Source organism: Cyanistes caeruleus, chromosome 7, assembly GCF_971803275.1.
Source record: "Cyanistes caeruleus chromosome 7, bCyaCae1.hap1.1, whole genome shotgun sequence".
NCBI lineage: Eukaryota > Metazoa > Chordata > Aves > Passeriformes > Paridae > Cyanistes > Cyanistes caeruleus.
In genome coordinates, this window is record NC_141707.1 from 16,347,048 (window position 1) to 16,371,536 (window position 24,489).

Genomic DNA, 24,489 nt, shown 5'->3' on the forward strand with positions numbered 1-24,489 from the left:
CACACAAATACACACTCACACACTCTGAAATCTGTTTTTTTTCCCAGAAAAGAACAAGGAGGCTGCGTCAGTACAGAACTCCAGTGCTTTTTCTGATGGCACTGTGGAAAATATTTTCAACACTAAGAACACCTGTAACCACGGCAGGGGTCTTCCATCCAGCAGAATGAAATACAGGCCAGGTATGACAACCAGAATTCACAGGTGGATTTCTGTGAGGGTCATATATATGTTTGGAACAAAGCTCTACCCATCTTTCTATAGAACATCCTTACAAGCTCAGGATATGTCCAGACATACTTCTAAAAATCAAATCTACTTTTTAAGGAGGGTGAGGGGAACAGAACTACTGTTTGTGGGTGCAGCATACAAAGAGACAGACGGGCTAGAGCTACAGATCTTTCTAATGCCTCAGTCTTACGGAGAATTGTGATAATGCTTTTTGAAATTAATGCATGCCTCTAGCTCCTGCTGCTGCTGCTCAGTAACATGTAGTATGTGAGGGATAAAGTAGCTGTTCCAAAAGCTGAGACTAAATGCTTGAAGAGCCACTGCCCCAGAAGAAATAGAAAGGATATTTCCCTAGAGAGAATTACTCAGCTGTGCATTTTATAGAACAAGTCATGTTGAAGGAGAGATAGGATAATTGCATTGATTGTTAGTAGGTGATAATTAATTCTGTAGAGAAATACGTTTAGTTTCCTTAAGTCTAGAATAGGATGGAAACTCTTCATTTTGTAATGAGAAAATAACTGTGTTTTGCTCACAGCACAAAAAGTTGCAATGTCTTCCTTTTAACATTCTTAAGGTACCTACAGGAAGACAGCACAATGAATGATGTTTAAAACAGAAGTTCTGTGGTAGGACTGAATGCCAGACAATTGCACATATGACATATAACTCCAGAAAGCATAGAGTAAAAAGGAACCAGAGAAAAAGAACACCATGTTCTTGAACAGACCTTTAAATTAAATATTTGAATGGAAAAATGTGGAAACCAAAATAGCAGCTTGATTTCTCTTTAGGAAACGTTAGCAAATGGAACATAGAGAGCAGGAGAAATGTTTTTCAATGGTATTTAAACAGTATTTAATGTGGATAGGACCAATAAAAATAATTTACACACCAACTGTCTCAGAAGTTAGCTAGATTCTTTTATTCTTAAAGGGAAAAGAAAGAAACGCCTTGAGGAATCTTTGTATCTATTCCTTGGGTGATCTGAAAGATCTTAGGTATATGTAAGAGAACTGTGAGGAAAAAGTAAAGCAAACAAGTCAAAGTTCAATAAACACAGGTCCACGTGTTCATATAAAATTTGTAGGTATCTTCAAACAGAAAACTTTTCAAAGTCAGTTTTCAAGAATCTGCAGAAGTGTGCAGAAGAAAGATCAAATGCTACTAAAAATTATATTACAAAGCTTAATGTATCTAAAACAATTGACTGCCAAAGAGTTGTAATCTTACCCTTCCCATATTCTTTGATAGCAGTGAATCCCATTGATCTCTGGTAAACTGCATGATATTGCAATGTTTGTAGTAATTTTTCGGAACAGGGAAAAGCCCAAGGGCAACACCCTCAGCTTCTTCAAGTTGACAAGATTGTTTCTTTGAAGCTTTCACATTCCCGAAAGAGAAAGTTGAAAGATTTTTTTTCTTCCCAGGAGTGATAATATTACAAGACATATGAACTATTCCCTGATTCAGAAAGAGAATCCAAGAACTTCACAGGCTTAGGAAAGATGCCAAAAAAATCTAAAAAGAATTTGTCTACTAAGTTCAGGAAAAGGTCTTCAGATAAGGAAAATCCACACCAGAGAACTAAAGGACACCCAGTTGTACAGTGAAAAAACACCATAAACAATCAGGAATCTCATAGCTGACCTTCTTTTACATGAATTCAGCTTAGACCTATCATGGAGTGGCAAAGGGCAATGTACAATGTGCTACAAAGGAGCAGGCTGAACCTTCAGGATTTTCTAACATCAGAAGACACTGCTGAATAACTAAAGTTTTCTATGAAGTTTAAGGTTTCTCATGCCAGCTTACCCACAGATCATGAAAAATTGCAGTCTTATGTGACATTGCCTTGGAAGTTTTTTTTTTTAATGCAACAGCTGCAAGCTGTACAATGCCATGGCACGGTTGGCAGAGCTTAGTTAGTAAGCAGGTACAGTTACTGCAGCATGTTTTTTGTGTTTTTTATTACGATTGCCTGAAAATTATTGCTCCTTCACAAGCACAAGAAAAGGAAAAGCTGTAACATTTTTTTTTTACTCTGTAAAATTTTTTAGTGTTGTCTTCAACATTCCTGGTAATGGAAGTGTAACTCAGAGCACGAAGAAAAAGAAAAGAAATACTTGTATTTCTCCAACTGTGTATTGTTTAAGTCTCTATACTCCATAAGAGTGCAGTTCCACTTTTTTGAAAGTGCATTTTCTTCAATTTACAACACCTGTACTGAAAAACAAAGTAATAGCTCTTCCTGATAATGATTTGGCTACATACACTGCCTGGCTAAGAGCAACCCCTGATTAATCATTGTTCAACTTGGACTCAGTGCTTACAAAGTAATGCCTCAATTTGCAATTGTCTTCATCACCACAGTTTCTGGAAGCTGATTTCATTTACTGCCCATTCTACTTTCAAGTTGCTGACTTTTTCTCCAAAATAGGAGGACAGCTTACCCGATTTGTGTCCGGCCAACAAACCAACTTTGCTTTCATCTGCCACTGGAGAAATAAAAGAAAAGACACAAAGATCAGAAACTTATTTAAATTCACAAGCCTTTGAAACACTGTCAAATTATTTCAGACACAGCATCCTGAGTCTTTAAATTATAATAATCTAAAAAAAAGCCTTTCTTTACCTAATCCACATGGGGTGCTTCAAAGTCCACATATCTGAATCAAAGCCCTCTGAAACCAATAAAAGGACTACCAGCAGTCCTTTTGGGTTACAGATCAGGACCTCAGAACTTACACACTCAAAAGTGAGTTGTCAGAAGAGCAATTGCACTTGTAAATAACTCATCTTGCCAGACAAATCACAGGGCATAGGAGAGTTGTAACAATTTCAGATCAAAGACTTCAATTGTAAAAAGAATCCAGATGTGGAAACCTTCCAATCTGCAAGACATCTCACTGACTCATGGGACCTCTGCAGATAATAAGGTCTCCCGAATCCTGATCTTTTTAATGGCTTATGCATTTTTTTTATGTTATATTTTGTCTATAAATTTGTAACTTTGTAGTATTTCACATCTTATAAGAAAGACATTTGCAGTAGCAACAATTTGCAGACAGTAGTGAAGAAGCAAATTCTGAATGTAAGAGGTGTTGGAAGTTCTGTTCAGAAAATTCAGTTTATCATCATATATCTCAAGAAACTAATTAAAATACTCTCCTGGAGGGCTGAGGGGAAGAACCAATCACTATTCCTTAAAATGAATTCTATGCAAAGAAACAGTGGTAAATGTAATGTTAGGGATGATAAAACAAGAACAGGAAATGAATGTTAGGGTTGAAATCTTATCCTTCAACTCTGTCTGCCCAAGCACTCCCTTATAACTTGCCTTAAAACATAATCTTTTTATATGATAAAATAAATTGTCAAGTCATACCAAAAATTCCATAAATGCAAAACTTAAACAAGCTTTATAGTGGTCACTATAAAAAGTTTACATAGAGGGTTATCTGACATGATACCTGCTATACCTAGGAGACAGCAGTACAGTACTTACTGACATTTAGGAGTTACTACTGGGAAAATAATCACACTAAATATTTTTTTTTATTGCCTCTCCACATTTAGGGAAGCTTTTCCCCTCAAAAATCAACATCAAATTCAGGACTGGGACACACAACTCTAGTCATGAATCCACAAGTGACCACTGGATCTCTCCTCTACTTCTGTGATCTAATTGTCACCTGATTATCAGCAAATTGACATAGTGTAGGGTTTTTATGGGACATAGGTACTAATAAAGGAAGACTAATTCTGATTGCAGCATTATGTAGAGGTTCTGCTAAAGTAAATGACAATAAGACTAGTCAAAATTAGAAGTGCAACCAAAATTCAAGGAAATTCTGCACTCCTTGGTCTTTCAATGTCTTTTAATCCCTGGAAATGATAACTATGGAACTCCTTGCTATGCAGGAGTTGATCCTATAATGCAAAATGACTGGACAAGGATTTACTATAAGGATAGTTCAAATTCCTTTTCCTGCTCCCTCCCCCCAGATTTCTCTCTAAGCAAAACAACTGTGGAAAACTTTGGTCCTAAAGGTTAGTGTTTTGACAAGTTATGATTGTGTGAAAACAAGGGATTATAATGGAAACTGATTCACAACCTTAATTATAGCAGTCACTAGTGGCAACCAGTATAATGTATGGTAATTACTTAAAGCAGGTAATGCTACAGTACATAGGAACTTTAAAAAAAAAGACAAAACCCAAGGTTGACAGTATTTTTTAAAAGCTATGCTGATGACTTGGTTTGCCTGAAACTAAGTTTTACATTATTAAAAGGGATAAATCCATTTAACTTAATCATACTTTACACACCAGCTTCACACACAAAAATTAGATTTTAATACTGGAGGGAAAAAAGGAAGAATAAAATTATTAAAAAATGAAAAATAATCTTACCAAAATACAAGGTTAGCATTATGAGTTTAAGCACACACATGCACAAAATCTGGGAAATGCAAATATTAAAGTTCTATATCAAAGTTTGAGCAAAATACGTGTGCACCTCCACAGGGCAGTTTTCATTTCATGGGTTATTATGCTTAGGCAGAGCCTTCTAGGATGGCCATCTTTCATTAGACTGAACAGAAGTAGCCCAGAAAAGTCCATTGGATAGGAATCCCATTCCTTCCCTTGTTTCCCCCCAGAAACAAAGAGAGGACAACAGAAAAAAACCCAAGCCAAAACCAGAAAAGCTAACAGAAGATTTGTATGCTGAGGTTGAAAACTTTGCAACTAAAGATTTCATTGAGGGAGTACATGGGACATCCTGTTCCACAAAATACCACTTGAAAACACCTCTTTGCACATTGTTCAAAATTGATACATTCAGTTATGACAAAAATAGTCCTTCTCTAGTTATTGACCTTAAAAAGGCAAGAACTAAGAGGAAATTTTTTCCTAAGATTACACTAGTTTTGGCCTGTCTTTGTAGAAAATCACCTGAAAGACTTAAAACTCAAGTAAAAAGAATTCTAATTATTTTTTATTCCAACATCAGAAAGTAATTACTTTGCAAATAACTGAAATTTTTCAGTTCAAGAAGATCACACTTGGTAATATACACAAGTAACTATTTTTATGGAGAACTAGAATTACTATATACTCTTAAGCTAGAATTATTGAGTGCATAACATCTCAAAAAAATTGAAACCGTCAAATTTGGGGACTCCAAAGGAAAAACTCAAACAAAAATCTGGGAAGGATTCATACAAGAGAATAAACAGATTCACAAACAAGAAGATACTTCCCCTCAACTTGTGAATCAAATACTTCAAATTTTGAAATGTCCCTGGAACCCCAGGGATTTGTTAGTTCATGAAGTTAGTAATTTTTGTCTGTAGAAATCACTCTGGCTCTTTTAAAGTAACATCTATTATTTAGGAACCACATTTTCACCACAGAAACCAGTTATGCATTCACTGTCAGTACTCAAAGTAATTGCTGAAATAAAAGATGAAAGAAGTTCTACAGCTACTTAATAAAAACATGGACATTTAGGGGCCTAGCAAGACCACAGATTATGAAAGATGGAATATTACTAAACCAAACAAATCTTTCCAGCTGATACTATTTTTTTAAAACTATGCCAACAATTATGACAGAGGGTAAGGAACCCCATCTCTTTTTGCCATGAATGATCAGAGTTTTTTAGTATTTCCTGTGGTAATACACTGGAGTGCTGTTTTGTCTCAAGAAAATAAATAGCATTGTTTAGCAACATTAAAAGCACCCAGAATGCCTTCCTGTCCTTCACATAAATGTTTTGACTGCCATTTCTGTGCCCTGCTCAAGGTAGCCAAGGTAGCCATTTCATTTGAATTGCATGATTTCCAACGGTTTAGTACACAACAACCTTCTGTATTTCTCAAAGTTTGTGTCAAATCCAGTCCAGGCTTACATACAGGCCAACAATCTAGTTCTAAACTGTAGTTTATAGAAGCACAAATCAATGCTGCTGCCAGCTGTCATAACCAATTTCCCTCCTTCTGCCCAGTTCAATTGCATTATTTTTCCCCAAACCAAAGAGTCACTACCATTCACAAGATACAAGGTGCTGCTATTCAATTTAAGTGACTCCTTTCTGAAGGATCAGTTTTGCACACTAAGAGACACTAAAAAATCTTCTAAACATGTGAAAGTCACGTGTGTTTCTGCTGTACAAACTGACACGTACCTTTGAAGACCAGCTGCAGTTCTGCACTCAGAAAAGAAGCAAACAAGGATTAAAATTACAATTAATGAGGAATAATAATGTAAGACACTGAAACACAAAAGAATTTCCTAGAAAACACATTTCCTAACAGATACTTTTATTAGTTAATAGGAAATCAAACATGAATTTCTTATTGTACATGAATCCATTCACAAGGGCTGTATTCCCAAACTACTTATATGAATGATGTATCTACACTTCTCTGAATCCATCAGTTTATATGTTATAAACATATGATAAAAAAGCAAAGCCTCAAATGGGCCACTGTTTTTTCCTGGTGAACTGTATCCTTACTCAGCCCTTTCATCATAACAAAGACAGTGCACCATCAATTAGTTTTAGTCAGTGATAGTGCCAAGAACATAATTCTCCTGCTGGTTTTATTTTCTGGGTGAAATGTTTCCCCATCCAGGAGTGGCATAAATCACTTGGTGAAATGGTGCCAATTGTTGTCTCACAACCACCACTTAGAAAATGCTGCTTCCTGTCCTAGGTTTGCCCTGAAGTGCTACATACAAAGACCACAGGCTAAAATCTACAGTAGCAATAAAATGTGTGTATCAGGAAGGGTAAAAAAATATTTTCCTTTAGTAATTCCCTCTCTCACCTTTCCTCCATGTAAGGGCATTTGTTCTGGGGTGACCTGGATATCCACCAGCTACTCACTCTTGAAGGTTTAGGAGTCCTTAATAGATTTCTGCTCACTTCAGTGTTGAAAAGTGCAGAGACTACCAAAAAGCTTGCACAAGGGCCAAGGAAAAATTATACTTATGAAGTAGGAAAGAAAAAAGAAAGGTAAACCTTTTCCAAAATGGCATCTAACACAACATTTGGGATGCCCTGTTCAGTACATTCAAAGAAAGGAATAAGTCACATACAAACCATGATTCTGGATTCTTTTTTCTCTCCTGTACAAGGTTTTCTTTAATTAGATTTTTCAGAAAAATTTTGTTAGAACTGATTTAATACTTCAGTTCAATTGTATTCAGAGAAGATCCCCAAGGGATACATCTTGTGTGTCAGCACATGAGAATGAAAATGCTTAAGCTTGCATCTGCAATTGCTACTACTTGTTGAAGAACCAGCAGTACCATTGAGGCTGTCCACTGGGCACATTTAGCTTTAAATGGAAGTTTTTCTCCTGACAGAAAAAAACATTGTTTTACAATTTCCCAGCCAGCATGATACAAATTTCTTCACTTTCTTGTAGTGCCATAACTACTTGTTCTTGAAGGTTACACTGTTAATTGAGGCCATCACGGCTTCTTTTACACTTTTGTTGTCTTTTCTTATCCTCTCTCACCTCTGTTCCAGAGAAACCATACTAGGCTAAAACTCCCCCGCTGTCTTCTGCATGTCATTAACACTTCTTCCAAATTCCTAGGGTTAAACTACAAGTTCTTAATGTAATCTGTCATTCACTGATTGAAAACATTGATAGGGAACAGATTTAAGACAAAGTTTAGACAACATATTTATACAAGTGTTCTTAAAAGTTACTTCATTATCATCTTTACTTTCTTGTAGTAGTTATACATTAACTTAATTGCTATTAAGCAATTAATTTTCTCCCCCTAACACTTTAATAATCTAACTGCATTAACAGATCTACTCAAACTTATGCTAAAGCAGCCTAAAGAAATACCACCTCAAGCATGTGTTACACGTTCTAGCTGTGTCACCATCACAGTGCACACAATGCTCTCTGTCTGCTCCACAACAAACTTCCTTGAGTCCTAGACAATTTCTACAAAACCAGTCCAAACAGTTGATATTCTCTTTTGCCCACTTCTCCCTTTATGCCACAACTCACTGTCTCCTCAACTGATTTGGTATAAAACTGAGTAACAAAATTAGCCTTGTTAAAAGCCTCGCTTTTCATACAGAGAAAACCTAATTTCCATCTCATTTCAATTCAGTTAACAGTGTCCCTATCACTTAAGAAATGATTTTGTTTCATTTCTGACTTACAGATCTTGCAAACAGAAATTTGAAAGTCATTTAAACTATGAAAATGGTAGTGTGTTCATTTGTAAAGATTGATTCTGCAGAGCCTCAGAAAATATACATCTAGTCTGACAGTACTAGAAAGCTACTCATGATGTAAGTTAGAATAATGTTAAAATCTCTTTTGGCCCTTGATACCAAAGATAATCACAGCCATAAGCGATATAGTTTTTCCTTAACCCATAACATTTTTGTTTTTGAAAAGTCTTTCTCTTCCAGAGATGATTTTTATATTACTGTTATAGGCTATTAACATTGAAAAGAGTCTTAGAATTCTGCTCTGTCTTCTCCATTTCCTCATTAGTGCTGTAACAAACCTAACTAGCTCCTAAATGCAGTTCTGAAATTGGTTTCAAGTCAAAGCAAACAAATAAATATATTCCATATATACAACATGGTAAACAAAACAATGACTTTAAAATACCAAACTACTTTTTGTCCCACTAATACCATAACTCTCACTAGGGACCTCCCAAATGTACTCTTTTAATTGTATTTGAATCTAAACATTGCTTGAAAGACCGATCTTCATTAGCTCTGTCTGGTCCTCATTTGCCTATGTTTTGAGATAGTTATTTCAGTTTACAGAAATTACACTCAGAGTAACAATAATCTGCTTCAGAGCAAACCATGAAGCAGCTAATAGCATCTTGATTGCATTTTCCACATCCTTCTGGATACGGGACATGGGTTTCCCTTTGTTTTGAGGCATTTTAAAAGTATGAGCTGTAATTGAATGCATCCCCTCACTAACAAAGAAATTAGCATTTAGTTAAATACTTGCTTCCTTGCAGAATACTGCATACCTTATACCTTGCACATTTACTTGTTAATTATTCCTAAATAAGTAAGTTGCCCCATATTTTAATAAATATGCCCCAAGGTTAAGGGATTCCAAGTATGTCTAATGATGTTTCAGCAAACAATATTTCACTCACATTTAAAATCAAGTAAAGGACATAACCATTTCTTCAGGCTATAGAGCTTAATCAGTTAAAATTTATGGGGTTTTGCCTTTGATGGGGAAAAGAAGAGGGAATTAAGCAGCACCTTGGGATAGTGGTCATGGCTTATTATACCAACATCCTCAAATATAAATCTACACGGTACTTTGCCTGAATTGATGCACAAAAAAATTGCTATATAGTCATATGATTCAATTTCATGTTGCTTCGGGTTAAAACAAGCCACACTTTCATGTGTTTGCATACAATTCCCATGGTTGTAGTTTTTACAGTACATTTATGCACAGCCTAAATCACTCCAGTGCATAAAGATTTATGGAAAGTAAGGGTGTTGGAGATAGATAATAAGACACCTTCTTTCCTTTCGTTTTCATAGAGCACACTGATTTACACTTTCTAATGCAACATTAAAAAACAATTTCATATTAACATTACAAAAATTACCTTTTTAATATAGTTAAAATAACAAACACTATTGAAAATGGATTCTGACAAAATATTATATAGAAATTCTTCTCTAGAGAACTGTGGTAATGTAAGGGAAAATGTGTGTGTATAGAAGGTTGTTAAAAGAAAGGGAAAATCATCCTTCCAGTGATTTATTTAGAAGCCATTGATTTCTTCATTTTCAATCTGCTGTTATGTTCTTAAAAAAGTGTTCCAGTTCATTGTGAAGGGAAAACACAACATTTATTTCCACATTTTTTTTATTTTGTTCTGCTTATTTTTAACACTACGCTCCAAGCACAAGTGCAAGCCTCGCATGCAGTGCAACTCTGGTCAGTACAAAGGCAGACTTTGTTTGGCTCTGCATAAATTCTTGAAGTCACACTTATAAGGGGGATCTTTGCTTTGCTAACATGTGGATGACCATGGGTGAAAAGCAAAACCAAAAAAAAGCAACTGAGAGGATGTATCAGGTACCAGGATCAGCAGAAGAAAACAGAGGGCTGTGCTCTTTTTATCAATACCAGTTCAAAACTAAAGTAGGGAAAGGCAAAGAAATATCTACCATAAGACACAGGATATGAACTCTGCCAGTGATCCAGAAAGTGCTGTCATTATCTCAACATAGCAGCAGGGAAGAACATTAAGACTTATAGCTGACATGGAACTAATCTGTAGCCTATTACTCTGAATGAAGCTATAAATTTTGAGAAGCATTTGATCTCTGTGGAAATGATGGATACTAAAACAGGGAACCAGTCACCCTGCCCCATATACTCTGCACAAGGACATCTGTACAGATGAGGCAAGTTCTACTCATTTCTGCAAAACTGAAAAAATTATTTCCACTGCATGTACTTTTTTTCTATTTTTAAAAAAAAAATTCTACAATAGTAACTCAATAACATATGCCACTTGTTTTTGTTTTATTTTTTCAAGTAGGTTCAAGCAAGGACTAATTCATCTGGAAAGAAACTGAGCTCTTGAAATACACCAACTTCAATCAATGCTACTTTTGGGTTCATGCTATCAGTGAATTTGGCATGTAAGATTTGTGTCAGTCCACAGGACTCACGGCACGACAGCCTAAACAAGCAGGTGGCAGTGGTTCATACCCTCTGCTCCTGCCCAGCTGCCCAGCCAACAGCCCTGACATGCACCAGGTGTCAACAAACTAAACTCCAGCTGCCCCACTGGCACGTAACCCACAGCTGGATATGCCAAGTGTTCCTTTCACTGCAGGGTTTGCAGGAGAGTGACAGCAACAAACTGATGCACAATGGTAGCAGTACAGAACACCTTTTCATCACCCATCCTCATTACCTCCTATCATTCACTGAGGACGTTAATTTATAGCAATTGTTATTTTGTAAATAGCTATGACTGGAAATCAGATTAAACACTCAAAGGTTTCTGGGCCTAAATATATATAAAACCGAAAATATAAACATCAATGTTAAATTATAAAATGCTAAACCTGTGTAATTATAGACTAGTCTTTACTAGATTTGCCTCTTGTATATACATCAGCCCTCATCAAAGCCAGGAAGACACTTACCATATCATTTCACTAGCTCCCTAATTTAATGAATGTATTATTTTCACATGAGATTCACAATCCATATCTGGATTCACATCCATTATTTGCATTTTCTTCTTTACCCACCTTCGATGACCCTTTGGATGGCGATGTCATTAAGCAATCCTGGCCTTTGTAATCAGGCAATAGGTGCATTTTATGCATTTCAAGGTGAAGTAGAATGTTTCCTAAGTGAGCAGCAGTACAGATTTCACATTTATGCCCTGTATTAGATCAATTCTGTTGTCTGCTGAATTTGTGATTGTCATTCTGGGTCTCTAGACCCAACCTCTGAGTGATTTCACAGATCTGTGGAGACACATGATTCAGAGACTACTTGGTTTAAAAAAAAAGAAACTGCATCAGAATCACGTGTTCTAAGGTCTCAGAGCTCTCCTCCTGGACTCCAGTTCTGTGGTTTTTTTCTGTTCACCCTATCATAATTTTTTTTTGAGAGGACTGGCAGAACTTGAGAACAAAAGGAAAGTAGTAAGTGGACAGCATCCCATGAGTACTGAAAAAATAGGATCTAGAAGTTTTCAGAGAAAGGACATCTCTCCTTTGTTACCAAATTTGCTGGAAGATGACTTCCCTCTTTCCTTTTTTCTCAGCAGTGCACTGTAATCAGTAATGGGTACACAGCTGCATGTTGGGATGAGAAGTTACTATTGGTCACGACTGCAGGTAAGTAAGAAGCAAGCAAAAAAACCCTAAGAAAGAACTTCGTTTTCCCAAAAATCCACCCTGGAATGTGTATTATATGAAAGCTCTATTTGGAAGCACATTTTTATATACCAAACTATTGGGATATTATTTGTATTTGAAATACTTTATATTGCAGTTACTTCACTTGAGATTCTCATGTTTCTGTTCTGTTTCCTCTTTCAGACAGTAGCCTCTGCTTAAAATCTAAAAAGGTAGAAAGCCAAACACGGTACTTTCCTGCTTGCTAAAGAATGACTGTAAAAGGCCCCAGCTTTCATCATCCTAATCTTCACTATTTGCCAAGCTACGTTCAAGGAATTTTACCCAATCTATTGTTATTTATAAAACAATATGGTGCAGATCTTTCACAGTCCCTCCTGTTCCTTACATGAGTGTCTCAAGTAGATTTAGCTTCACATATCCAGTCAGACTGGCTATTACCCTTTTTATTTTTTTACTTTTATAACACAAGGGGACTTTTCAACAGCTACCTTCTACAGGCAACAATTTCTGAACACTCTGAAAGATACATTTGTATCCATTTTTAAATTTTTTGCATCCAATTTTATTTTAGTTTTTAGCCACCATGATTTAGTGACTTGTATATTCTTAAAGGATTGCTCCTAGGTGTCAAGAGCAGATTGTGTATAGAATTTGAACTATGAGTTACCTGGCAGTTCTGAATGTGCTCTCACACACGCTCCCATTGCCTGATTTTACACTGATGCTTGTGTGCATTCTTTCCTAGGACTTCTGTGGGAGCTGGAAGCAAATCTTTCTAAAAAAGGCTCAGTAAAGTTGAACATTCATTTTTCTAGTAGACTACATACAATATATGTTTTGACTCAAGTCTATAAACTGAGTCATTTTTTGAGGAGCATTTTCATTCTTTAAGAAATACCTAATCCATTACTCTTTGTCAAAATAGTGGAACAGAAGAGCAAGCGACCTATTTTTTCTGGTCATGCAGTAGTGTTATAATTCTGCCTTAAGACCTTCCTTCAATAATTCATATCCATTCTTATGCATTTCATGCATTAATAACTGTCTGGCTTTCCTTACATGCCATTAGAGGAGTACACACATTTAATGTTACATCAAAATATCCTGTTAAGATTACAATAAAAATCAACAATACAAAACCTAAGACCAGTCTGGAACATTTAATGGAAAAAAAAAACCTGCAAGGCAACAAAAAGCTACCTTGAAACCATGTATGAAATTAATCACTTTCTATTAATGATGTACCAAGTCTGATCCACCAAAGCAAACAAATCTGTTATTAAAGCTACCCTAATGGTAGTCCTCAAAGTTTCCCCATCAACACTGGAATTCAGAAAAAAACCCAAACAAACAATGGGTAAAGACTGAGTGTGGTCAAGAAGAATTAAAAGTAAAAAGAAAACCTTATTTGTTTTTTTTTGAGACTTAACAAGCTTTCTTGAACCCTCATAAAACATGGTGTGGTTTTCAGCTGCAATAACCCTTCAATATTTCACCTGCAAATGCTTTCCTGGTATAGAAAGAGCATTTTACTTTCTACTTCACCCCCTGCAAGATTTCCTGCACAACACTGATAGAGAGAGAACCATAACCTTACACTCTTCAAGCATTTATAAAGATCTACTGCAACACTTTGAATTCCCATGTTTGTCATTGTTAATAAAGAAATAAACACCTTGTGTTAGGAATGCTACCCTTTGTCCAGTGTTATTTTACAAAAATTTATATTCTATAAAAGAAATTACTTTTGTGATTGCTGGTTTTGCTTTATATTTTAGACATACAAAACTTGTACAGCAAGTCTTTCTGCTCATTATTCCATCATTCCCCCTTTTCCTCAGCTAGGATTTCAATACAATGGACCATTACAAATAAAACCCAACCAAACCAAACAAAAAAACCAACAAACTTTCTTCAGCTCCAATAAAAAGGGTATTTGCAAATAGCTGCTAAAGGAGGCTGACCATTGTCCCCATCACTGTAGCTCCTCTGCAGAACTTACTCCCTGATGTGAGTGTTAAAGAAACAAAAGCAAGAAACAGAGATGGTACAGATGGGCTAAGGCTAAAAAGCTGACCTATGTGTCATGCCAGCCTTTCTTACCCAGATCCATGCTTTTTGAGGCTTTCAGATTAATTGATTCAGACTGTTTGGCTGGTGTCAAAGATCTGAAGTTGATGTGCTGATCTGTTAAATGCACTGCTGAATTTATGATAGGGCTGTAGGGAGAAAAAAAAAAGTTATGTAAAATATTTAGGTACCAGTTCAAACCACAAGTGAACTAATTAAAGAAAGCACAAATATACATGTGTTTCTTCCTACAGTTGCTTACAGCATGCATTTTTAAAATCAGATATTGATCCTCAACTCCCTTTTCTGAGACTTAACACTTTCAGTCACCTGGTTTCTCATCACAGATGGAAATATAAATGTAAATGATTAGTAATAATTTTCTTCCCATTTTGCTAGTTCTATCTAACCATGGCATTTCCAAATAACACGCTACAGAATGTAGGAGAAATACTGGTAATGTACCTGGATCAATTCTACTGCATCTGCTAATATAAAATTATTTTACAGCCTTGTACCACTTATGCAGAGGCTGGAGGTCTTATGGAGCGTGCTATGAATGAAGAATTCCAGGGTACTGTGTTTGGTTGCTTTGGTTTTGGTTTTTTGGTTTTTTGTTTGGGTTTTTTTTCATTCTTTTACTTTAAGGCAACTTTCTAAACATTTCAAAATTGCACCTGAGTGAAACTCCAAGTATGTTTCAGCTGAAAATGGAACACCTCAATGCAATCTGAAATCTCACATGTCTCTTTTTGATTAGAATGAAAAATTATTATTCTTTTAAGAACTCTTAGGCAAAAAAGTACTAAGAAAAGCAACCAAAAAGATTATTTCCAAATTGTTCAAAAGGTTTAGTTGTACAGTGTCAAAATACTTTCCTAAGTATTCTCCTATGCATTTTGTTGAAATGCAATTTCGGTGAAATCAGTGTCACTTGATAAAGCAATTCAATTTCAAGAGAACTTAGGTTCTAAATGGAAAAGCCATACAACACTGGAAAACTCAGGATGAGACAAAGGGCCAGAAAATTTATCATCATTTTAATACATCATGAGCATTTAAGAGAATGTTTTTCTCCTAGCTTGCTGGAAAAATTAGGAACAGATTCTAGCAAACCGTTGCAGTTGAGAAAGTAATGCTGAATTGCATTGATGTGTGTAGACTAGTTTGTTTATCATGTCATACATACCTGCCTGGGAGACCAGAAATAACAAAATTATTCTAGTGTAATTACTCTGTGTTAGTGAAAAGAAAATAGTTACAGAAGTCTTGCATGAAGCTTTCAAGGTACCCATAATAAAATATGACACTACATGCAACCCATCATTTAATGGTATTTTTTACTAACACCAATGCACACAAAGACAGACATGTGACTAAATTTTTAGCTGAAATGCATACTTTCTTAATATCATTGCAGTAGATGCATGACTATCAAAACTGAACACCCAGCAAACAAGGAAGCAATGTTCAATGTTGCATTTCAGCGTCATCATCAGGATTGGTTGCATTCCTCATCATCAGGAGAGGTTGAAATTATGCCTTTGATTTGAATCCTGTACTACTTGAGATAGAGTATGAGCCACCGTGAACATCAACATGTTTATACTTTTTTCTGCACCTCCAAACTTCTGTATTTATTAAGGAAATTGAAACTTATAGTTGCTATCAAGCATGTCAGGCTTTGCAAAAGCATTGGAAAAATCTACTCAATACCTTTACAATTGGTAAAGTGTTCATTAATTTTTCTCTTACACATTTCAATTGTTCAGACTTACTGAAAATTCATTTTGTAATCTCAAGAATATCTTTGTGTGACATAAGGAGATTCAGTTTCTTAAAAACTGTGTTTAACTTGGACTTTTAAAGCTTTAAGAGACTTCATTTACAGACTGCATTTACACACTGCACACATAGTACAGTTTTAAATTAACTTTTTTTTTTAATTGGGATTATGCTTTGGGATTTTTTTTGTTTCACTGAACACACGATAGAGATATAATCTGACATGGATAGGAGGTATACTGCAGCTTATATACAACTGAACTGAACAACATACTAAATGCTAAAATAGCATTCACAGCTTATGTTAAAAGACCTTCCAGCTGACTAAAGAAAGTGGTGCAAATTTTTAAAAAAGTGGTTTAATAATCAATTAGAACTATTATCAGAACCACTACTGAGCAATTAGTGCTATAACTATTAAGAAGAGCTGAAGTCCAACCTGTGACTATAATCCTCATTCAGCAGATCCTCACTAGGATGTGGTGGGAGAGGTGGAGGGGTTTCATTTTCACCACTGCCACGATCAGAAACTGGAAACTCTGAAACAAAATTTAGAAAGGGGTTAAAAAACCTGCAGAAACAACTACATTACACCAGTTCACTGATTGATGACTGGAAGGCCTCAAGCAATGCTGAAGTAAATCACAAATTATTCAAATCCCTAAACTAACTAAACTAGAATTAAAATCACACCAAGCAGAAAATACACCCCTTGGGATTTTCCTGAAGAGCTGATTTTCAGATTTGCATATATATAATTAAAGGTAAATATAGGGAAACTTTGTACTTATAGTGAAGTTGAGTGCAAGGCACAAATTGCTTTGCTCCATTTTAGTGGAGTGCTTTACTCAATTTTTAACTTCTCCATAGCTGCATTCAAACTGATTGTAGGCTCATGATTTCAGTCCCTTTGATGGGGAGCATTTATCACCCTTCATGTACAGAAGGGAACCACATTCTCAGCAAAGAGCTCAGAAGTAGAAAAAAATTCTGTTATCCTATAGCAAGAGAACAAAGAGGCATTTCTTAATTACAGTCTTCCTTTCCTACCATTATGGCAACTCCTTTACCTTTACAAACAGCATCCAGCTAACACTAGAAAATTACCTTTTACAAAGACAAATATGAACTACTCAAACCATTCAGTGGTTTGCTAGGCAACAGCACTTAAACACCTGCAATATTTAGTAAGACTGCTGTGCTCACTGTAGGCCAGTTCATTATTGTCCTGCAAAGTCTCTTCTCAGCCCAAAGGTATCTTAGAAAAAGTCCCTGCACTTTTCAATGTAGAATATGTCTCACCCCTTCTCAAACCTAATAGGAAACATGGACACTTCCTTGGATTTCAATGGCAGGTAAGCAATCAAACAACGATGACATGCCACACTTTAACATGACCTGTTCTGTTGCATGAAATGTTGGCAGTCTTTTTGTACAACCCTGTCTGAAAGCACTAACCTATCTGAGATAAAAAAGGGTGGCAATGAGGGATCAAAAGAGAAAGCAATAGATTATATTTATTTGATAAGAGTGCTGATATAACAAACAAAAATATATTGGGGAAAAAAAGTCCAACAAAAAACTCCCCCAAAAAACCAAACAAAAAACAACCCCCACAAACCCACACTATTAGCTCACACTGTTATCTCAGGAAAAGTGTGAGCATCATCAAAAGAAAGTGAGGATAAGCAGATGAGGAGGAAAGTTTCAATGAGACCTTAAAATATGATTGCCAGTCTGATGTAAAATACAGGTATATGCTACCTTACATATACACATGAGCTTCTTGCACTGTGATCCCCATTCTTTCAGGTTTGAATATAAGAACAGGAAACAAATGAGAAGTAAAAGGCAAGTTCTCACAGGAAGAAGAACTTAGAAGAAGAGAGGAACTCATATTTCTTCAATGTGATACCAAATGTAACTACCAAAAGGAAGGAGACTACAAAGTTCTGCAAAAAGACTGCAGGACATTAGTAAGAAATGCAGGTGAAATTCCCTGTCAGAGACTGCCAAGTGCTGCACATGGAAGTAGGGCAAAAACTCCTGAGACTTACACAAAGACTCTTACAGCTCTGGAACAGTACACTGGATGTGCACTGGATTGTTCTTTAAGTAAATATATGCTTAGTGAAGTCAAAGGGAGGCAATCATTTACAAGTGCGAAAAAGTCCAAATACTCCAGCTAGAACTCAACAGTGAGCCTCATTTTTAAATAGTGTCTATGGTTTCATTCTTCCTATCCAAAAAATAATGTAATATAATTCAGAAGCATATTGAAAAGGTAGCAAGGCTAGTGGACACAGGTACAAACACTCCTACAAGGACCACAGATTAGGATTCTTTAGAGAAAGTAGCAATGAAAGAGGATATAAGAGGAGTCTATGACATAGTAGGAGCTATGCATAAGGTGAAAAGGAAGTTTTTACAGTCTCATGCACAGTAACAAGAAGGCAACCAGTTTAACTATCAAGTAGAACACCTAGGACAAACACAAAGTAGTGTTTTTCAGAGAACTCACTGCCATGACGACACTTTGGAAAGAAAATTTAAAAAAAAGATTAAGATATGTACCAAAAGTTAGAGATGTATCCATGGCACAAGGGTCCAGACAGACCTTTTGACTTAGTAAGTCCCTAAAACACTGATTATCAAAAATAGGAAAGAGATGCCTGATGGAAAAAAATTTACCCCTCCTATAAAAAAAAAAAAAACACACAAAAAAAAGAAAAAAACCCCTTAACCCTTCCCCCTCCCCAAACCCACAAAAAACCCAACAAACTAAAAAAATATATAATCATACCACACTTACACTGTGGTTAGCCTTTTTGAACAGACTCCTATAGTCATGGCAAGAGACTGAACATATTTGTAGTTATACTAACTTGGATTCACAGTAATTGGTACGTCATTTCACCAAGGCTGTTTGATCATGGGTTACCACTGGTATTTTTCTTACAGTAACAAAAGGGTACACATAGAAAAACGTCAGACTTCCTCAGTGAATTGGAAATGATCACAAGGGATTACAGCTCCCAGTAAAATGGGAGCAGGAGCCAGAGCATGAGAGAATTTAACCTAAGGGGCAGTCACTGGCTCCAGGTTCAAGACCTCAGGAAATGACCTTAACAGATTCAGATAAATCTAAGCACTGAATAAAATGTATTAAATTTTAAGATATTATACAGACTAAGAGAGTAAAAAACTCAGGCAAAGTAAACAGCATTTACAAGGAAAATCTGAATAATTAAAAATATCACTTCTTAATTTTCTAGCTTGATGTTACCACATATGTATCAAAACAGGTGCTTGTACAACCATGAGGATTTGGCAGTATCTGGTAGTAGAGAAAGTTTGATTATTTTATTACTCAACAGAGAGATGACAGCATTTTCCTTATAACTATTTATAATAAAGGGTTATAAGAAATAGAACCTCTAATGAAACACATCCCAGTAATCTTTCAACACCAGAAATGTAAAGCTGCTGGCACTAAAGTATCAATTCTCAGAGAGATTGTTCTAAAAAACACCGTGCAACAGCTTGGCAGCAAAAGAAGTGAGGACCTGAAGGCAGCAAGTGTTATTCATGTAAAAATAGAACAAACACTGGCATTTCAATACTGGATCACTATCCCCTCCCCCTTTATTTAAATATCTACAGGCAAGACCAAATTTAATGTTTTGGCTATAAGCACTTTTCTCCAGACATTAGATTTTCTTGGTCACATGTAATAAAAAAGACTCCTAAAACAGACAGCAATATTAGCAGGCCAAGCTTCCTGGTATTTTGCTGAGCTTTTATAAGAATTTTATTGGTGGGAGCAGTGAATGGTACTGGAAATACCTTATTGGAAAACATTAATTAAGAAAATGACATTTTATGAAACATAATACAGCTCCTACATTAAATTCTTACATCAGATCCCGTATTATGTTAAAAATCTCTTCTATGTTTTATTATTCTTTGCAAAAATGTACCAATTGCACTTCTATTTTCAGAATGTTGACAGCACAGTGTGAACATGTATTAGGATCTGTTCCTGCCTGACACAAGAAGCTCACTAGGTCTGTGACTCATGTCCTTAAGCGCACACACAACCTAAAGTTCATAGCTGTCATAAAAGAGGATAGTGCACAGCTAACATGTTTCACCCTTACAGATACCCTGAAACACCAAGGACAAAACTTCTTAAGAAACAATGCCCCAAAAAAAAATTTAGACCAGTGATGGAAGGAAATAGGTGGCAGGTTCATATGGAAAGCAGAATGAGCATTAGCTCAATAATAATTAATAGTACGATTTCAAAATAAGAGAAATATTTCTCCAATGTGTGAGAGTACTGTAAGCCCAAATTGTATTTCACCAAAACAATGTCTTATCAGAGCTGTCCCACAGCCCTCCTGCTGCAAGTGCCTGTGCAGTTTTCCTCTAAGATCATTGAAATTTTATTCATCAAATGCCAAATCTTCAACACAAATCACAATACAATGGTATCTTGAGTCAGTGGTAACTACATCTTTGTAGTCTCTTGTCCACGGACTCCAATTCCAATCACTTTCCAGGCCATGGCTCTGAAGACCCAGCCAAGCCAAACCCTCCCTGTGCCAGCAGCTCTCCAAAGCTTCCTTTTCACATGTGACACATTATCTTCTGAGGCCATGACTGTTTTTTTGCTATAATGCCCTCTTACCATAATTCTTTAATTAAAAAGATGCCTATTTAAAATAATTTTATGACTGAGCTGAAAACTAGCCATCCTGATTTTGCATTGCAGTTGAAGAAATCCTTATCTGAAAGTACAACTCATCCACGTACTTTGTTTTGAATTTAAGTGATAGGTTAGCAGTTGCCATTCATCTGCATCAGTGGTTTCAGAGCATTTATTTTTATGGTTTTTAAGGAAGCATTTAAAGGTATTTGCTGCTTTCTGACAGCTCTTTGGTAATGCCTAACTCTACAGGGCAGGCTAGCTCCAAGGATTGGACCCTTTTCTCCTGAAACTACAGAATGAGTGTGAATTCCATACAAGAGAAATGAAAGGTAGATCTAAGCAAAGCATCTGATCTTTGAATATTTACAATGCTCCAGGCTATACCTAATTCTTTGCCCAGAGTCACATTGTCAAAATATTGCAGTCAACACAAATAAGTTACCCCGAAATTCTACGGAATTTTCTCTTCCATTTTAAAAATAAGGGCTCTTTGGTTTTGATTAAAAGTACCCCACACAGCCATCACAGCAGCCTATGAAATTACTTTTTGCAGGCTACCCTGATTCCACAGTTGTCTAGGAAAGTGGGAAAAATCATGCATAAATCAACTACATCAAAGAAAATACTTTTTTCCTGCTGAAAATAATGAAAATTTCCTGCTGTATACTGAAAGGTATCTAGCTATGTGCTTGGCTTGAAGAATGAGAGCACAGTTAAAAGGATAGGGGTCAAGACCATCTCAAATACTTAAACTTTTCAAATAACTAGTACCTTGCTGAGTCAGGAGCAAATTGGACAGATAGTACAGTCTACCATCAGAAATGAAAAAAGACATGAAAAGAAGTGGCCTTAAATGCTCTTACTCATATGCTTCCATATGCTCGCACATGGAAGTTTTCTTTGCACAATTTACACAATTACCTAATTCCTTTTAATGAGTTCATTAATATAATTCCAGTTTGTAAATTAGGCGAATGGTTCTAACCTCTGAACAAATTTTACCTTAAAGTCTAAAATAAGCAAGTGCACTTTTCAAACATCATGTTTTAGTAAAAATTAATTAAGCTTATAATAACCCAGGACATAATCTAAAAATTAAATGTAAAAATCATTGCGCTCATTAAAGATATATAGAAAATAAACATTTTGACAACATATATTTTGCACTCATCATTTGTTTTTTATCCAGCCTTACGTGTTGGGGCAGCGAGCTAGAAACTGTTACTTAAACTGGAATTTGTGCCAGGAATCTCATTCACAACTTCTGAGTCAGCTCTCCCACCCTCGCTGGATCTTCAAGCCTCAAAGTAACATAGTGTGCACTTACTCTAATTAACTGCTTTTGGTGGCTGTGGATTTCAGGCAAGAAAACCACAAAGCGCTCTTTGCCTCAGCACAGAGAAGGGTATGTAGAGACTACCTTTGATTCCTTCCTGAGGACTGCATGTTACAAATTGCTGGAGAATGGTATCATTGCGTCGGGAAGCAGCTGCGAAGTTATGACTCCCGTCAAAGGCTGATTTTTGAAAGACTCCCTGGTCTGAGCGTTCCTAAGGGAAAAACAGAACCACACATTGCAACACCAAATTTACATATTCAACAATGCAGAAGAGCATCCATCGCTGCAGACAGTGCACAGACACAGTGTGATATAATGTGTGCACTGTATATTGCCTCCTCTCAAATGAGAAACTTGAGAGAGCTCTTCAAAACTGCAGTCTGGTTTTGCTGACCATGAAATAAGAACAACATCCAAGCTATAACAACCATTAAGAATGATGCACAAAAATGGAGATTTCTTTTTTTTTTTTTATGACCCACAACTGGCTTCATTCAAATTCTCCATCTGGGAGGGCAGCTTGTGACATTGTCAACACAAGAACATGGGCAATGCCAATGGTATTTTTCTGCCAGCCAGCTGGTTCCCTTCTCCCTGAGACTGAGTGCATATGTTCTGATGATCACACACTAGAACAGTTTTGCAAGTAAGGAGTTACACCAAACTCCCAAACGCAGGTCTTCTGGCTAGCAGCTAAACAAACTCCTGTCACACCTCTAGTCAGCTTTTCTTTTGAGACATTTCCTACCCCACCCCCCCATACATGCCATACCGCCTAATTTATTCTCCTGAGCAGTTGCATAAAGGAAAATAGTTGGGAAAAAAAAAATTAAAAATCACAGTTTCTAAAACTGGGACAGACCCAGAAATACATTTCTGTAGTCATTATTCAGGGAAAACCAAAAACCCACACTGGGGAAATATTATGGCTAGTCTTCAAAGCAACCTTTATATTTTCTGTGATTTTATATCTATTTTTTTTAAGCGGGATCCAACCGGCTTCTATTTTTAAACTGCATGTTCATTATGTCAGCAAATATTATACTAAATATACATTTTTAAAAATTCCATAGTCACATATACGGAAGAAATGCATATATCTAACCCATGTAATTTATTTTTAAAATGATACAAGAGGTTTGAAGTATTGGCAAGTGACTGCCTGCAAACCAAGACATAAGGAAGGACAGCGTGTTACACCTCTTTGCAACCTGTTTCTCAAGCTTAATAATAAACGTAAAATAATGTAACTTAATAAAAATAAAATCGTAATAAAATAGTGGTAGAATAAATACAATGAAAATAAGCATAATAAAATGGAAAGATTGCACCTAAGAACACAAATCAGTGCTGGGAGGCTCATGGTGACAATATGGCTACAAATCTAAGCTTAGTGGACAGGCTGCACGTGTTACATTCTCTTTTCCTCAGTGCAGAATCAGCCATTTGAAAAGGCTATTTTCAACCTCCATACAGAAACACACACATACCACAGACACTGACAGTTGTGTTTCCTCTTGGAACTGGAGTCTTTATTTTACATAAGCTTCCTTAGGTTGTAAAGTCCACATTTACTGCTTTTTCAAAGTCTATCCATTGGAGAGACAGTGGAAGGAGGAAACTTGAATTAACAGCACCAACAAATCTGCTTTTCCAGCTCTTTGATAAATGACACAATCAATATCCCAACAACTGATCAGTAACCAACCTAATTCAAGTATTCAGCTTATAAAACATAGCTGTCATGGAAGACCTCCATTAGTGTCCGGCCCAATAAAAACAATAATGCATTTCTAAACATATTCTCCTTCTGCCAAGCTGAGATGCAGTGCTAGGGTAGCTGTTCTGGGGAAAGGAAAGAATGGGCACTGACCCATTTCTCCTACAGTCTCCAGACTCAAATGGAATTACAATTGAACGCAAAGACTACCCTATAAAAATTAATTCCTGTCTAAAATGAATTTGATTCAATCAAGACCTCATTATGCATTCTTCATAGGGCATGAGTCAAGACTATTTACCTCCTTCATACATCTGGATAATATTGAAAACTATACACTTAACTATAAAAAGCAGCCTCATACTTTTACTAGGTCAATCTGGCATTTGATTGGAAGCTTTTTAAAAAGAAGTAGCTTTAGTTAAGTAAAGAAAACTCAACAGGACTAAACTTTCCTTGAAGGTGAGCTATCTTTCTTATATCCCAACAGTGCACAATAAATATAACATATACTTCATAATTTTTCCTTACAACAGGATGCTGTCACATACAAAAGGAAAGCAAACGTGTGTTTTCCTCTAATATAGTCCAGAATTCCTAACGGATACTTTTCATGTTTTCCTGGCACAATTGACATCATGAGGCTTTTCCAAAGAGTCCTCCCATTAAAATAAGAGCATAATATTTGGTAA

The 24,489-nt window shown here is 36.1% G+C and overlaps 1 protein-coding gene across 5 annotated transcripts in view; it reads right to left on the reverse strand.

Annotated features, from left to right (window-relative positions):
- Nucleotides 1–24,489, reverse strand: part of PARD3B (par-3 family cell polarity regulator beta) — a 392,133-nt gene that overhangs the window by 161,654 nt on the left and 205,990 nt on the right. For 2 of the 5 annotated variants that reach the window (XM_086897516.1, XM_086897520.1), the window contains exons 13-17: nucleotides 22,159–22,288; nucleotides 16,464–16,563; nucleotides 14,273–14,388; nucleotides 6,425–6,445; nucleotides 2,685–2,729 (exon numbers count right to left, since the gene is read on the reverse strand). In XM_086897516.1, the coding sequence (XP_086753642.1) occupies nucleotides 2,685–2,729; nucleotides 6,425–6,445; nucleotides 14,273–14,388; nucleotides 16,464–16,563; nucleotides 22,159–22,288 (412 nt within the window). The remainder of the gene's footprint in view (nucleotides 1–2,684; nucleotides 2,730–6,424; nucleotides 6,446–14,272; nucleotides 14,389–16,463; nucleotides 16,564–22,158; nucleotides 22,289–24,489) is intronic. The other 3 variants (XM_086897517.1, XM_086897521.1, XM_086897518.1) reach the window with 2 other exon arrangements.